This window comes from Pteropus medius, unplaced genomic scaffold (genome assembly GCF_902729225.1).
Source record: "Pteropus medius unplaced genomic scaffold, Ma_sr-lr_union100, whole genome shotgun sequence".
Lineage (NCBI taxonomy): Eukaryota > Metazoa > Chordata > Mammalia > Chiroptera > Pteropodidae > Pteropus > Pteropus medius.
The window spans coordinates 222696-239692 of NW_024354498.1; the positions used below are offsets into that span (position 1 = coordinate 222696).

General features: G+C 39.2%; 1 protein-coding gene across 1 annotated transcript; it reads right to left on the reverse strand.

Annotated features, from left to right (window-relative positions):
• Window positions 1-88: 88 nt before the first annotated feature.
• On the reverse strand, window positions 89-16376 carry CUNHXorf58 (chromosome unknown CXorf58 homolog). The gene is made up of 6 exons (XM_039852257.1): window positions 16311-16376; window positions 11828-11963; window positions 10707-10806; window positions 8848-8942; window positions 8311-8422; window positions 89-3037 (listed from the first exon to the last, which is right to left on the reverse strand). The coding sequence occupies exons 1-6, from the start codon at window positions 16342-16344 to the stop codon at window positions 2870-2872; spliced, it is 645 nt and encodes a 214-aa protein (XP_039708191.1). The 5' UTR covers window positions 16345-16376; the 3' UTR covers window positions 89-2869.
• Window positions 16377-16997: the final 621 nt, after the last annotated feature.

The following is a 16997-nucleotide window of genomic DNA, read 5'->3' on the forward strand; positions in this document are numbered from 1 at the left end:
TATATATATATATATATATATATATATATATATATATATATATATATATATATATATAACAGACAATAGGAGAATTTTAAATGTTTTGACAAGGTTTTTTAAAGGCACGGAACAATAAAAATTTTCCCATTGATTATTAAGTATGCTTTGCAGAGTTTCAAATTGTACAGTCCTTTTTGTGGCCCTGCGCTACTTTGCAAAGTGAGGACTACCCGTGTATTTTATTTCCCAAGAGTAAAGTAGTAAAATGGGTAAACATCTCAGAACTATCAATGATCTGCTCTGCACTTATTAGCTATGTGTCCTTGGGCAAGTTTTTAAAAATCTTATTAAACTTAATTTTCTCATCTGTTAAAGGGTCACAATTTATAAACATGAAGATTAAAGGAGATAATATGCACATAAAGAGCTAAAAACTGTGCTGTGTCCATAAAGGGCTCATTAGATATCAGCAATTATATATGTCTTCCAATATCTCAGTTTGGGGACTTCTTTCTATGACATCAATTCTTTACACAGACATGATCTGCATAGTTGGCATCCCCAAGCTCTACTTACTTCTTGGTCCAATTCCCTAATATTCTAGGTTAAGGTTCTAAAAGAAAGAAAACAGAACTGTGAGTCTCTAAGGCACTGTATTAATTTTGTGTTTCACATTGATGCAACTGAGTGAACTGTTAATGCCATATATTATTATTATGAGCTAGAATTTTGGGATGCCTTGTTCTTTCGAACTTGTAAAATGGGGTAATAATAGTACCTAACTCTTAGGGTTGTTATGAGAATAAAAGGAGTTGGTATTACAGTCATGCACCTCATAATGATGTTTTGGTCAACAACGGATCTCATAAACGATGGTGGTCCCATAAGATTATAATGAAGTTGAAAAATTCCTATCACCTAGTGACATCATTGCCATTATAACGTAGCTCAATATATTATTACTCACATGTTTGTGGTGATGCTGGTGTAAACAAATCTACTGCACTGCCAGTCGTATAAAAGTATAGCATATGCAATTTTAGTAGTAAGCTATATCATCTAGGTTTGTGTAAGTGCACTCTATGATGTTTGCATGACGAAATCGCCTAAGAATGCATTTCTCAGAATGTATTCCCATCATTAAGTGGAGCATGATTATATCAGTATTTGCCGCTATTATTATTATTATTATATCTAGTTTAAGTTCCCTGATTCAGCACTGCTGTCCTATCAGTTATGCAAACCAGAAACCTGAGAGCCAGGGTGGGGAACTTCCTTTAGCTTACCTCCCTGTCTGTCACCAAGGCCCACTGTTTTCATTCTCTAATTATCTTTTGATCTCTGGCCTCACAGCCCTAAACAAGATACCACCATCTCTCCTAAAACAATGCAGGAACCTCCATACTAGAAGGCTTTTGCTGTCCTCTAATCCATTCTCTACATTTCAGCCACACAGATCTCTTCACCCATTAGATTCAATCACCTGATTTCTTGAAACATTGCGCCAGCTTCTTGTCGCACACAAAATCAAGGGAAAAAAATGAATACCTTAGTTTGCTCAAAAGCCTGCATAATGATCTCTTATCAGCCCTCCAGTCTGACTGCATACCACACTCTCCATGCTCGCTCTCCTCCAGCCCCACAGACCTGTTTTCAGGCCCTGAGGCTCTTCCTGCCACAGACTCTTTGCCTCGGGTGAGCCACCTGCTCAGACCCAGACTGAGGCTATGACACATTGTTGATTGCCTGCCCATCAACTATTTCCCACTTCTCCCTTGCTCATGGAGTCCTGATTTTTTTCTTTCAGGTATAGAAAACCAATATACTCTGGGAAGGAGAGCCCCAGCACAGGAACCATGATCCTTCAAAGTCAATCATAGGGAATGATCTCATTTTCCTTTATCAGTGATTGGTTTAGGGGCAGCATGTGATCCAGCTCTGACCGATGGGACCTGAGAAGAAGTCTACGGGGGCTTCTGGGAAAGACTTTTTTCTTGAGATAAAGAGAAAAAGATGCTAGGAGTCCCCTTCTTCCTGCTTTTGAATGTAGTTGAGAATGTGATAGTCATCTTTTTACCATGTGAAAGAAGCCAAGGGCACTGTAGAGAAGCGTACCCAGAACCCTGATGTTCTTGAACTGCTGCATTAGCTACTCCAGGACCCTTCTATCAAGGACTTCTTATGAGGCACAATAAATATCCTTTATTGTTTAAGCCTCTTGTAGTTGGGAGTATCCTGTTACATGTAGCTGAAAGTAACCAAACAATAACAGCACCCCTCCTTACTAGGTCAAATCCCTGTGTACTCTCTAATATAAAATAATACTGAATGTCAACTGTAATTGCAAAATAAAATTTAAAAATCCCTGTGCACTCTCCTAGCACCATGTACTTATTTTTTATTTTTATTGCGATAAAATTTACATAATATAAAATTTACCATTTTAACCTTTTTAAAGTGTACAATTCAGTGTTTTTTAGTAAATTCATACTATATTTCACCACTATCTAATTCTAAAACTTTTCCATCACACCAAAAAGAAACCCACATTCCCAGCTATCACTCCCCAGACACAAAAAGCCACATATATAATTCCATTAATACGAAATATCCAGAATAGGCAAATTCAGAGTAAAAAAGCAGATTAGTGGTTAAAAGGGGCTGTAGTGATGGAGGAATGGGGAGTGACTGCTTAAGGGGTGTGAGGTTTCTTTCTGGGGTGACAAAAAGGTTCTGGAACTAGATGGTGATGTTTGCACAACACTGTGAATGTACTTAATGCCACTGAATTGTATACTTTAAAATGGTAAATTTTATATTGTATATATTTTATCACAATAAAAATGTATGATTCTTGGAGGATAGGGTCACAAGGATTTTGTTGTTGTTATTTGCTTTCGATATCTAAATCTAAATTTCTTACTTGAATGTAATCTTTCAGGGTGACAATATCTATTTCATCAGCTACTCTGAACTTCCGGGAAAGATGCACATCTTCCATAATTTGAGCATGAAATGTCTTTCTTCCCATTATTTTGTAAGCATCAACTGCTTCCTATAAAGAGAATAGAAAACAGACTTTTAAAATAGTAGTATAATAGCAATGATTATCAGCACACGCTTTACATATTTTTCTGACAAATACATCAAATATTGTTCCTTTCTTCTAGCAGCTTGCTATTCAACAAATAGGCTGTATTTACAAAGAAAATATTACACAGGGATTTTTAAAACAACTTAGAAATTATTTCCATAACCATGGCCACAGTTTTTAAATGTAGCTAGAGGAGTATCTGAGTCTACAATTCTCAGAGGACTAGTTTTTCAAAGATGTTTTTTCTCCCTTAAAAAGCATTCTTTTCCCTTAAAAAAACAAACAAACAAAACAAACCCAAATCTATAACACTGTTCATGCTGTCAATGCAGAGAGAGCTTATCTGGTTATTAAATAAGTTGCCCTAGGAACAGGGATGGGGCCGACTCTCTTTCATGTTAGTTAATATATGACCCCACATGGAAACAGGTACATTTCAGATTGCTCAGACCTCCCTCTCCTTCAGACTTTATTCTCAGCAGCCAAAGATTGGCAAACAAAGGGTTTTGTTTTTTAACCTTTTATAGTCAAAGAAAGCACCTGAGAAGGCAGAGATAGAAGAATCACAGAAAATATTGAGGCTCGAATCCCGTCTGGCCCTATTTCCACCAAGCCTTCCACACACGTCTCTCCTTGTGCTAAGAGCTATGCAGAGACTTGAGCAGAGCTTTAAGTACTCCCCACCCTCCTTCCCACTCCTCACGAGTATGCGCTGCCTCTTCTAATACATATTTGTATTATGTATCTGTGCTTCTGTCCACAAAGGGTATGCTTATGTGAAGGGAGACTGGCGTAGATGGAAATTCAAATATCTTTTGATTCTAGATCAGTTTCTCTTTTCCTTTGTATGTCAGAATGTGATATTTGTGAAAGTATGGGAACTCTTATGTTATATAATGCTGATATAAGTCCATAGAGGAGTGGTTGAGACACAGGATCAAAACTCGGAATCTGTTCTTTTTATCTAACAATACAACACTGAGCCTTAATGTAGTTTCTATTCTAATTCTCACTTTTGTTATCCAGAATATTACTCTTTTACTTTTTTTAATTCCAAAGCTTAGAACACAGACATGTGGAAAATGAAAGAAAATATTCAAATGGTTGTAGTTTAATTTATAATGCACTAAAGGGACAGAAATAGTTTACTAAAAATGTGATGGAACTTTCTTTTAGGCAGATTATTTTGGTTTTCTGTTTCATTAGTTTCTTTATACATCATGCACCTAAAGAAAAGGCAGTATTGGCACATAGATCCATTACGTGTTTTTTGCAATTAATTTTCTGTAGGTTCTAATTAACCATCCCCACAGTAACGCTAAAGGTAAAGCAAATCGCTGTATACTGAGCAGGTCTGAAAACCATTTAATTTCTGCTTTGAGAATTTCTTTAGCTATAATTAAATTTTACTTTACCACTAGTTACTGAAAAAGGTATTTCTCATCAGTTCCTCCCTACTCTACTCCACTCAGCTACCACCACCAATCTCCCAAGACCCCAGTTTACCTGTACAGTGCCTCAGCTGTGTGGCTCAGCTGTGTGAGGCTCATCCCAGTCTCTCAGCCAAAAAACCCTACACCTGGCAGCACAGGGCAGGCTTGCTGCCCACTTGTGATAGGGGCTTGAAAAAAGTTTGCCCTCCAATAGCCAAGATGTTCTTTCCCATACATCTGCCATGTATGGCCAGATTCGGGAAAGTCTTTTTGGATAGGAAGGGATGGGCGAGAAGAACCCAGCACCAAAAGAAATGAAAGGATGAAAACTAGACAAGGATTCCAGGATAGCAGCCAATCAGACTAGGATTCAAGGGGCAGGTTCCATTCTCAGTGGGTGATTCAAAGGGCCAGAGGAGGAATCTCTAAATTTGACACCTCCCCTGATACCCGGCATCAATGTGGCCCAGAAGCCCCCACAGTCCTGTGGTTGGCCTAGATCCATACTTGGGTTTATCAAGTTACTCTAACATCTCAAGCTACTTACCCGCACAGCTGGGAATGCTCAGTCATGAAGGTAGTAGTAACTGGCATCCCTGCATGGGAATGGTTTCTTGGTTTGGAACAGTTCAATTCTATACAGGCTCAGAATTTATAAAACCATTATAATTGCTGGTGTTGTTTCAACCTCAAAATGTGCACAGTGCAGCGGAAACACGGAGAAGTGTTCAAGTCTCAGTTCTGCCCCTGATAAGCCTCCAAGTTTCAGCTTCCTCTTAGGCAAAATGGGAATAACATTATTAGGGGGGCAGAGAAGAGAACGTGCTTAGTGGGGTTCCTGAGTCAGGAGTGGTTAAGAGCATGGGCTCTGGAGTCAGGCTCACTGGGTTTTGATGTCAGTTCCTTCACTTTCTTGTTATGAGACTTCAGGCGAGTTACTTAGTCTTTTCAAAATGAAGATGATAACAGAATCTACATTCTTGAATTTATGAGAATTAAATAATAATGCACATAAAATGTTTAACATTGTACTTGATAGTGCTCAATAAGGGCAGCTATTATTAATATTAATGTTTTTCCTTTTTACATAAATGCCCAATCCTCAGAAAGAATGAGATCTTCAATTTAAAATAGCAGTTGCTGAATGCTAATGTTTAAGAACTGTCAATTACCCAGAGGTGTTCCAGGCCATGGTGGAGGGGGACCTCTAGGACAGTGCTCATCAAACTGTATTGTGCCTGGGATCGCCTGGGGGTCTTGTTAAAAAGAAGATGCTGATTCGGTGGGTCTAGGGTGGGGCCTGATAGTCTGCATTTTTAACAGTTTCCCAGATTGCCAGCGCTGTGGGTCTGTAGACCACACTGTGAGTAGCAAGGCTTTAGAATATTCTAAATATAGTCGGTGGACAAACTACAGTGACAACCCTCTTTAAATAAGCATTGCTCTGAAAATAGATCATCGAAGTAGGTAACTGAAATGAGAACTCTTTTTTGTACACATGGCTATCCGATTGTTCTAGCATCATTTGAACTGCTTAGGCACCTTGGATGAAAATCAACTTCATCATGTATGTATGAGTGTTTCTGAAATTTTTATTCTATTTCATTGATCTACATGTCTATCTTTATGTCATCACTACACTGTTGAGATTACTGTGGCTTTTTAGGTCTTGAAATTAGGCAGTGTAAATTTTCTAACTTTGCTCTTCTCCAAAGTTCGTTAGGCTATTCTACATCCTTTCACTTGTTTTTTGCTGTGTGTGTGTGTGTGTGTGTGTGTGTGTGTGTGTCTGTGTCTGTGTGTGGCATGTGTGTGTGTGTGTGTGTGTGTGAATACATTAGAAATGCCATTGGAAAATGATAAGAAAATGAAACTAGAAATGGAAATAAAAACAAGGGAAAAGCTGAAACAACAAAAATCTGTGAAACTCCCCTCCTTCATAAGCGAATTTAGATTAAATATCTGAATGGACTAAAACTGACTTCTTTCATATTAATAAATAAGTAAACTTAGGAAAGTTGAATCAGTTTGCTAAAGATACAATTTCTACATTCAAAGAGCAAAGGAACTGAGTAAACTTATAGTGAGAAAAATTCAATTTCTACAGGTTTTCTATCAATCATGAATCCAAGTGTTACCAGAGTTTGCTCTGAAGCTGAACTAAAGAGAACAAGGAACCCTAAACTGTTCTCTCCATGTTGGGTATGTTCTCATCATGTAAAACCTTTATGACATTTAGTGAAAAAATCAAGCTGAGTGGTATGATCACATTTTTACAATAAGAACAAAACATTTAAAAAATATAGCTGAATGTATATTTTCACGGGAAAAATGAAGGTTGTATATAGTAAACTACTAACAGTGATCACCCCAGCCAAGTGAAAGCTGCAGTGCAGAGAAGAAAGGCATAAAGGCATATTTTCCTTTTAAAAATATTCTCTGTGCTATTTCCTTTTTTTTCAACAGTTACTTTGTAATTTAAACAAAAATTTAAGCTATCATACAGCATTTTCATGAATTTTAATGTACACACTGTGCTTTCCAGTCACGGCCTCTAAAGTTCTTGTTTGCTCCAGCCTGGGGACAGCAGGGGCCTCCAGGAGAAGACCCAGGAGAATTTCAGTTCCTGGAAAAGCACCATTATATAACCTCAGAAAAGCAACAATTGATGATATTTTATAGGGCCAACTATAAGCTTACTCTGTAGATAAATATGGCATGAATGCAAGATAAATATCTACTTTCACATTTGAAGTCATTCTATATAAATGAACAAATATTAATGTTTCTGAAACACCATATTCCATATGAAAACACATAATCCATTTGATACATTTCTGAAACGGAGTTAAATTTTTCTCTGGCATTGCCTGAAAACAAAGAGAAAAGCAGTCTCTTTTCCTTTTCTAATATTCTCAGAAAATAAATGCTGCACATGCTGGATCTGATCAGAAACTGCCAAGCTGTGTGGTCTTCTATCCTGAATTCATGCCAATACTGATGATTTTGGATGAGCCATACTTTTCTTGCAAAATATTTCCAGAAGACTACAGGAAAATAACCTTTGATGTATGGTTTATAAAAGGTACACATTTTTAAAAACTCAGTTTTAGTCATATGTAAGAGTCAAAGGACTAAAACCTGTGTAGATCCTTGCTACTAAAAGTGTGGTCCATGGACCAGCAGCGCAGCAGCAGCAGCAGCAGCAGCAGCACCTGGATGCTGATTGAAAATGAACAATCTCAGGCTCCATCCCAGATCTACTGAATCAAAAACTGCATTTTTAACAAGATCCTCAGAGGATTCTTATGCTGTAGACACAATTTTGGTGAATATTCCTTAAACTTAAAAGTATGAGAACTCATAAGAAAGGATAAATATTTTAAAAGTTCACTTCTAATAGTCCAGCACGGTTTTTCTAAATTTGCTACTAAAATTATAGAAACAATGATAAAATGCCATTAAAAAAAATGGCATAGAATGTTCTACATAATTTTAAAGCCCTGACTAATAGGCCACTTTAGTCCATTATTAACAAACCAAAATTTTTAATACAAAGAATAGTGGTGGGTATTTTCTAAGGCCTTATATAAGTAATTATCCCAAATATTTTTTAGAAACACTTCGAAATGTGATGTTTAAAAAAAAAAATACAATCTGCCACTTGGCTGTTTAATGGTGAAATAACTTTGTCTGTATACTTAAATGCAATTCAGATACTACATATCTATGTTAAGATGTTAAGATGTGTAAGATGTTAAGAAGCTAAATTAACATAAAATGTCCATCGTGAAGCATTACCTTACTTGATGGCTTTAGTATATTTTTTCCGCTGAAATACTTGTAACCATGGCCTTGGTTATGAAGAAAAATTTTAAACACGATGCACGGTGGAAATGTTTCACCACTAAATCTGATATAAAGAACAAAAATTAGTCATTTGGCATCAGGTTTGAGGCTCAGTTACTTCTTCCCCTTGTACTTAAGATAGTTCGGATAGTTTCTTGCATGCAGGGAAAGGGCTATGCTAGAGCATAGAAATGACTGGTAATGAAATGGATTACAAGAGATGGAAGAGCCACACTTTGGCATGTGTGCTCACAACTATTTCCATACATATGTTAGTGGACACATCATGGGAGATGAGAGGCACGCTCAAGGCAAGTTTTGGCCCAAGAGTCAGGACTCAGTTTCTTTACCTAATGAATGTAAACAAGAACAACATGTTTACTTTGGAATTATACCCTGAGAGGTTATGAGAACTTAAGAAAATAAATTTTTAAGATTTCTTCATATTAACCAAGTACATCTTGAAATTAATCAACATAAAAAGATTACCTGAATTTAACTTTACAGTTCATGCTAGGATCGTTAACAAGCTTAGCTTCTAAGGGGCTCAATTCCTTCAGTATTTCATCTGCCCCAAAATCTTCCTGAAATAGACGATGGCACTATAAATAGAAAGTGGTACCCTGTCCAGACACAATTTACTGAAAATAACAGAGGTGCCATGATAAAGTGAACGATATACCAGATTTGGAGTTCTGAAGACCTGGGTTCTAGTCTTGGCTTCTCTACTTATCATCTGTGTAGCCTTGAGTCAGTTACTTCATCCCTTTGGCCTCCAAGTATGGTATGTATTCCTCATCAAGGTCCCAGGCACTATTCTTTCCCTATGACAAGACTTTTCACAACGTATTATAATTAACTATAAACTCGTTTGTGTCTCCAACTAGACTGTAAGCTTCATGAAGATAGGGGCAGTGTCTTTTTTCTTTACTACTGCATTCCTAGCATCTAGTACAGTGCCTGGAACACAGCAGGTGCTTAACAAGTATTTGATGCTGAATGAATCAATGTAAAATGAGGATGATAAGAGTACTGATGCGACCTTTCAAGCACCTTTTATATACCTTAGGTGCCTTATACACATAACCTCATCTAACCTTTACAATTCAGCAATATTATTTGAATATTATCATTCCCATTTTACAAATGAGCAGGCTGAGGGTTTGGGAGTCAATTTATTCAAAGGCATACAGGTAGTAACTAGGGAAGCCAGGATTCAAACTTAGATTTGTTTGATTCTAAAGGCCCCACTTTCCCCCGCTATAAACCTGCCCAACCTTTATACCTATCATAATCACATACAAATGTATGCCAAAGGGCTTTTAAAATGACAAAGCGTTTATAAATGTAAGGTAGTAACTTGAAGCATTAGGGTAACAGATGAAAAAAGAATTTGCTTCTTTCTGTTACTAAAAGAATCTAAAATTATGGCAAAACCAATATTATGATACTTGAACACAAGTTCCGTATGTGAAGATCATGGACGATGGACCTGCAATGTCACAGGCTTACCTGGGTGGGTTTTCTCTGAGGTAGTTTGCTTTTGGTAACATCAAAAATGGTTTTGTGGGTCAGATGGTGAAGAAGTGTACACATTGCTTAGACTTTATGATTTTTCTGAGCTGCTAAAATTCCCTTAATGGGACTATTACTAATTATAGGCTATTATCATCAGGGGTGGTTTTATTAGGAGAATATTTGGTAGTGTATGAAGGAAGAATGAATAGTCTGCTAGGGTTGCCAGAGTTGTTTTTTTGGGGGAATGGGAGACAAGTGTTTTTCTTTTTACTCAAATAGGACCATATTATTCATACTGTTCTGCACTTGCCTCTTTCACTAACACAATATCTCAGCTATCTTCTGCAGAATCATATGTGGGGCTTCAAAGTTTAACATTATGAAAGCACCAACCCTTATTTAAGCAGCGTCCTACTGATGGGCATTATATGGTTTACTTTCTTTGCTGTTACAAACAATACTGCAATGAAATTTTACAGATATTATAGAATAGATTCCTAGAAGTGAAATTGCTGGGTGGAAGGTAAGGGTATTTTTAAATCAGAGATTTTTATTGTTGGAAGATCACTGCCTCACATCTTCAAATAAGAAACTGAATTTTTAAAAAGATCATATCAGTTTCAAAAAAAAAATAATAGTTACCTATGTTAAAAATAAATCCAGAAATATTCATTTAGGGCTAATCAAAGAAGCAATCCCAGAACCCCATGCAATAATATTAGATTAAGATAGAAGAGGAAAAAAGGTTACATATTCTGTCTTTACTTAACAAATCTTTTAGCTTGATAAGTAATTAAATCTGTAGAAAAAACAAAAAGCAAAATACATACCACTGCACAAATTGTGTGCTTTAGGAGTTGAAATACTGCTTTGTCCATATGAGACAGCCAAGCTCTCTGTATTGTTAGAGCTGAAATATCTTTATAAGTGCTGAGAGAGAAAAAAAAAGGTTAAGATTTGTGAAGTTGTTTTCATTTTCCTAAAATCTTGGGGAACTCTGAATTTTTGCTTCCTCCTCCTGAACCTCCCCACCCCCAAGACTGACATAATGAGGAACATTTGGATGTGGTCATTGGAACTGGTCATTTGCACAATCTAGTTAGGATGAAGATATGAAATACTTGAGAATATTTCCCTTGAGATTAAAAAACCATCCTGGCTAAAACCTTACCATCAAAAGGCACATATATATTATAAATAAAATGTCAGGATGCAAACTTGCTTTCTGAAAACATCTATGACCTAAAATGATTCTGTTGTAGTTAATTCTTAAAAATACTGACCAACCAGTTCAAGTGCTAAGAAAACAGAATGTGGAATCGTAGAAGTTACAGCACGCCCAATTCTTTTCTCGGAGCAGTTTCTTAGAAAAAGAAACTCCCTTCTCTGGTCTTTGCTTGAACCAGGTTCATCTCAGTCAGGCTAGAAAATTATTTTTACTTTTGATCATGTCCCAGCACTGGCAGATTGTAGGGCTCCCCCTCTCCCAAACTCCTCGACCTGTCATTATCCCTCACGGGGCTACATGCAAAGAAAGGTACTCCTGTGTAATGTCACTGGTGGCTGGCAAAATGCAGACTACAAGATGTAGAGTAGAAAAGCCCTGGAGTATGGAAACAAACCTTTGAATCTGTACCGATGACATTTATTAGCTGTTTAACCTTCTGAAAACCACTTACCTCTCCCAGTTGCTGCTTCCTCACTTATAAAAATGTAATAATAAGACTGCTTCATAGAGTTGTGTCAAGATCAAAGAGATGTGTGTTAATATGCTCTGTAAATTATGAAATACTATAATTATAATAATTATTCAATACAAAAATAATTTTAAAACGCACACAAAAAACTCCTCCAATTTACAGACTAAGAAGTGGTTGATGTTAGCTGGGTCAGTACTGTATGGAAATGGTTCAGTGTGGAAAGTGATACAACGTGATAGATGGCTACTTACGGTGGTCGTACTTTTGTCTTTCCAGTATTTGACAAAGGTGCTTTGCGGCCTTTTCCCACGCGTGGATTATCTGATTTTCGAACACCAGTAACTGGTGGCTTTGAAGAACGATTCATTTTCCTTACAATTAAGTACTCTGAAAGCATATAAGTTAAGCATTTGAGGTCATAATCTATATTGTCACACTGTTTAGATGAGACTCAAGTGTCATGATTGCTGCACTAATTCCAGAACCCCTAAAAAAAGAAGGCCTCGTGGATCTCTTAATGTTTGCAGTCTTTGTGTACTAAAAATATTATAAGGAATATAGGAAAGACAAGTGGATCTATCCATAGCCTTCTAACTGGTCTCCCTGTCTCCAGGCTCTTCGGTGTCCCATTCATCCTCCAGACTGCAGCTGGAGTTAACTTTTTAGACCAGTAATCCAACCTTATCACTCCCCAACTTAAAATCTTTCAGGGACACCTCACTTCTTCCAAGGTGAAGTCCAGACTCCTTAGAATGGCTATTCAAGTCTTTTCACAATCTAGTTCCATTCTCTTTCAAATCTCAAAATACCAACTTTCATTGGCATTTCTCTCTACACTGTGAGAATAAGAATTTCTTGCTAAAATCAATGTTTTAGAACTCTGGGCCTCTGATCATGCCATGTCCTCTCCTCTACTGGAATGACTTTCCTGCCACCAGCGAATATCAATTCATCCTTGAAGACCCCAGCTAATTGATGCCTCTTCTCTGAAGCTTTCCACCTTTTTTTCACAGAACTGCTCACTCCTGTCTTCAAGGTCCCATAATACTGTGCATGTTTTTCTTTTACAGTACTTCTCATATTACATCATAATTTGTTTTCTTGGCTGTCACAAGCTCATTGAGGACAGGAGGCATTTTACTAACTATGTAATCCCCAATGCCTAGCAGAATGGAGGGTTTTTACATGCTTATCTAAAGATTTTCCACCCTGGTTTTACCACGGAATAGCTGTGAGCCTTTGGGCAAATCCCTTAACCTCTCAGTAGCTCAGTTCCCGCCTTGGTAAAGTGAGAGGGTGCATACTAAATGATCTGGTTCCATCTCTGATTTTCTATCCTTTGATGCATGACTTCAATTTAAATGCAGTTATCAAATTCTTAGTCACTACTTAGTTTCTTATACTAAACCAGAAGCTCTTTATCTTTTTTTTTGGTGTCATGGACCCCTATGGACAGACTCCTCCCAAGAACTTTGTTTTAAAAATAAATAACATAAAATATATAGGATTACAAAGAACTTCAATTACATTGAAATCACTGTCACAGTATTTACAAAAACAAAATTATAGAAATAGGTGCCTTCTTTATGCATTAGAGCTCTAATAACTACTGTATTTGTCAAGTAGTAATGAGTAGAAATATTTCAAGAAATCTGCCATGACTGTAACATGATATGAAAATATCTGTGTTTTCTATTGATGACAAGGTCACAGGTACTGCTGATATCACTGTGGTTTATTTCCTACACTATAATGGAAATGCTAAAGTTTAGTTAGAGGTTAGTGAAAATAATTTTTTCTCCATCCAAGTTCACGTGCCTCCTGAATTAAGAATTCCTGCCTTAATTTATTGGAATACTTCACATTTTTATATACATATGACGTTCCATTACTAATGCAGAGCCTTCAGAGTCTTTGCAATATTTTTCCTTAAGGATGTGGATGGGGATGGTTTGGAATATATGATTCACTTGAGAAGGAGAAAAGCAGCCCTTAGCATCCCAGAGTCCGCCTGGCACTCTCAGCTGGGCTTTGGTGTTACTCTGGCTTCCTAACGGCAAAGCCACGCTTCCTTGAACTCGCCCCCAAATCACCCAACCAAAGCCCAAATCCTATAATAAAGCTTTCTAACACCCTCTTATGAGAAGCCCCATGTTTACCAAGGTGTGCATTTTCCCTGCAGCAATGAGAAATCCAATTTATTCCACTACAGCGGTGCTCCTACTAGTCTTTGGTGGAGGGCAATGACATACCACCACACAAATCCCCAAATCTTCCGGATGCCCCCCTGGATGGGGTTGTACTTTCCATGGGGTTAGGACGCGAAATACAGAATAAAATACGAAACACATTGCCATTAGTAGACATTATAACAATTGATTACGCGAGTCACAGGCTTTAAAGGTGGACTACCTAGGTTTGAATCCTAGCTTCCTACTTCCCATCTGTGTGGCCTTGTACAAATTACTTCTCTGTGCCTCAATTTCCTCATCTGTTTGGGAGTTATAATCCTGTCCACCTACTTAGGTTATTGGAAAGATTAGATATGTGTAAGGAGGTTAGAACAGAGCTAGGCACATCGCAAACGCTGTGTTAGAGCTTATTATTCTTGTTAATAAGATAATTATTGTCATTATTACTTATTTCTACCAGTATTAGGGGACAAACATTTGATTCCCGGCAAGGGGGGAAAAAAAGGTCAGTGCCTTTCGAGACTAAAAGACGTGGCAAATCAGTTTAAATTTAAAACCGTCCGGCCATAAAAAAAAAAAAAAATCGAAAACTCAGGAAGTAAATCCAGGCCCCTGAGGCTTCCGCCTGCGAAGCTTTCGAAGCCGCCTGAGTCCCACCGAGCGCCCCCGTCCGGCAGCCTCCGCGCACAGGATTCCCAGCCCACGCCGCTGGACGCCCAATCACCGCGGCGACAGGCGATTCTCAGCGCCTGGCGGCGCGGGGAGCCTCCCTATTCGCGCCCCCATGTGCCTCCTACACGGAGCTGGCGCTTTTTGGCCGCCTAGCAACCGCCGGCGCAGGGGCGGAGCTTCTGGGAGGCGGGGCTTGAGTTCATCTGAGGCGTGAGGCGCTACGCGCTGCGGCTTAGTGACGTCGTTCCCAGCCCCCGGCTTCCGAACTAAGTCTTCGCAGAATTGAATTGGCTGCACCACTACCACCCGCCCCGCGGCCCACTTGCGCGCGGAGGAATCAGGCCCCATCCGGCCGCCGTAGCGGCCTCTCTGTAGTAGGCGGGGCCTAGACTGCGGTGACCCTGCCAGAGCCGCCGATGCCAGCGACATGTTCAAGGTGAGAACGTGGAGCCAGGTCACAGCTGTCACCGCCCCCTCCCGGCCTCCCGGAACCCTCCCCACGCTCTCGTGGACCTCTCTGGGGGCCAGGGCCGGCTTGCCCGGAGGTTTTTCCTGCCTCCGGGCCGGCTGCGTCCCGGCTCTGCGGTTCATTCACCTGTCCGCTTGAAGCCAGCGGCTGCCGGGCGGAGGCGTGAGACTGGTTGGTGGGTCAGACCCACATTGGGTGTGCTCTCGTGGGCAACACTTTGAAAACTAAAGAACTCCTCCCCCAAAGCCTGCCACCCCTCCTCCTGCTGTTTGCCCTCTTGCTTGCTGATGGTAGGGTGGGGAGGAATGACCAGCTCCACCGAGCAGCTACTGAGGGTTAGGCTTTGGCTGCCTGGCAGGGTCAGGACAAGAATGTAGTCTGTGAATGGGGGAAGGTCACTCTCTGAGAGCTGCTGTAGGATGTGGGGGTGGCTGGGGAGTGGCTGGGTGAGGGGGGAAGCTGGAACTTTGCTCCCCTCCTCAGTGAACATTATTTAGTATGGACAAGTAGACCTCCTTTATATTTTACGAATTTGTGTTCTTTGAAATTGTGCAGTGAAGAGTTTGTTTGAAAAAAGTAAATGATAGTTTCTATCATGAAAAACGAATCACAAGCTACCAGAAACTAGTCTACAAATTGTCTTCAAGAAGCATAGCACTTATAAAATAATGCTAATGAAATTGAAATTTGTACTAAAAGGTTGTATTGAGCTCCTGCAATGTGCTTTGGGCACGTTAGTACAGGCTATAAAATCAGAAGATGGATTTTGCCTTCCAATCATGGCATTGCTATCTTCTAGCTGTGTGACCTTGGGTAAGTCACTCAACCTCTCTGTGCCTGTTTTCCCATTGGTGAAATTGGAGGACTAGCGTCTACCTTATAGGGTTGTTATAAAGAATAAATAAGTATGTGTAAGCACTTGAAAGGGGCTCTGGCACATAGAAATACCGTCTAAGCATTTGCTCTCATTTTGTTTTCAGGCAGCTCATAGTTTTATTAGGACGACAGATTCCATAAGCAACTTGCATTCGTTTGATTAATTTGTGTTGAACACCTATTATGTGCTAGGAGCTCAGCTCAGTTTTAGGGTTGCAATGACAGAGGCTATGCTGTGATCAGTTGCCATGGGTATCAACAGTATACTGTGGTAGTAAAAGGAGAGCAGAATCTACTCTGCCTAAGGGGTTCTTAACCTGTGGTCCTCAGCCCCTCAAAGTGTCTGTGTAGAATCCAGGGAGTCCCTGAACTCTGATGGAAAAAAATATCTTTGTTTTCACCAATCTCCAATTGAAATCTAGCAATTCCTTCAGTTGTGAATATAAGGAACTGTCTCAGTTATCTGTTGCTGGAGAACGAACCATTGCAAGCCAGCACCTTAAAACAACAATGATTTATGCTCACGATCTGTGGGTTGGCTGGGCAGTACTGCTGGCATCCTCCAGTGGCTCAGTTCAGCTGGTGGCAACACTAGGAGATGGTCTTACTCCCATGTGTGGGGGCTGGGTACTTGTCAATGTGCTTAGCTTGGGCTTCCTCACATGGTTACCTGGTTCTAAGAGGGCAAATTCCAATGTGTAAACTTAACTGCTTGCATCACATTTGCTGATGTCAAAACAAGTCACGTGGATAAGCCCAGGGTCAATATGGTAGGGGACTACACAAGAACGTGAATATGAGATGTGGTTCACTGGGAACCATTAATTTAATAAGTTACTATGGCAACAAATCAGTATTATTAAGAGTACCTGTCACCAATAGAAGTCACAGAACCAATGCAAGTCACAGACGTTTTCATATCTCATTACAGATGTTGCAGATCTCAAAATGTCATTTATGCTCATCACTACAAAATTACAGTAGTAATAGGATTCACTGTTAGATCTTTTTATTTAATAAGCTAATAAAGAAGCACATATTACTATATCAGATTTTGGGTTTTAAAGATATTTTTATAACTATTGCAATATAATTGGTATTTTTGGCAATTAGAAGCCTTATTTTGAGAAGGTCCATAGGGCTCACCAGACTGCCAAAGAGATCCACGGCATGAAAAAAGTCCGGGCACCCCTATGGACTTCCGGGGAGGCT

Excerpts from the sequence above, each read along its gene's own strand:
- CUNHXorf58 (XM_039852257.1), bottom strand. The coding sequence starts at position 16,344 with ATGCCAGCAGTACTGCCCAGCCAACCCACAGATC. Across the intron at positions 10,807-11,827 it reads AAGACAAAAGTACGACCACC|CACTTATAAAGATATTTCAG; the intron begins GTAAGTAGCCAT and ends TTTCTCTCTCAG. Across the intron at positions 8,943-10,706 it reads AGCACACAATTTGTGCAGTG|GAAGATTTTGGGGCAGATGA; the intron begins GTATGTATTTTG and ends CGTCTATTTCAG.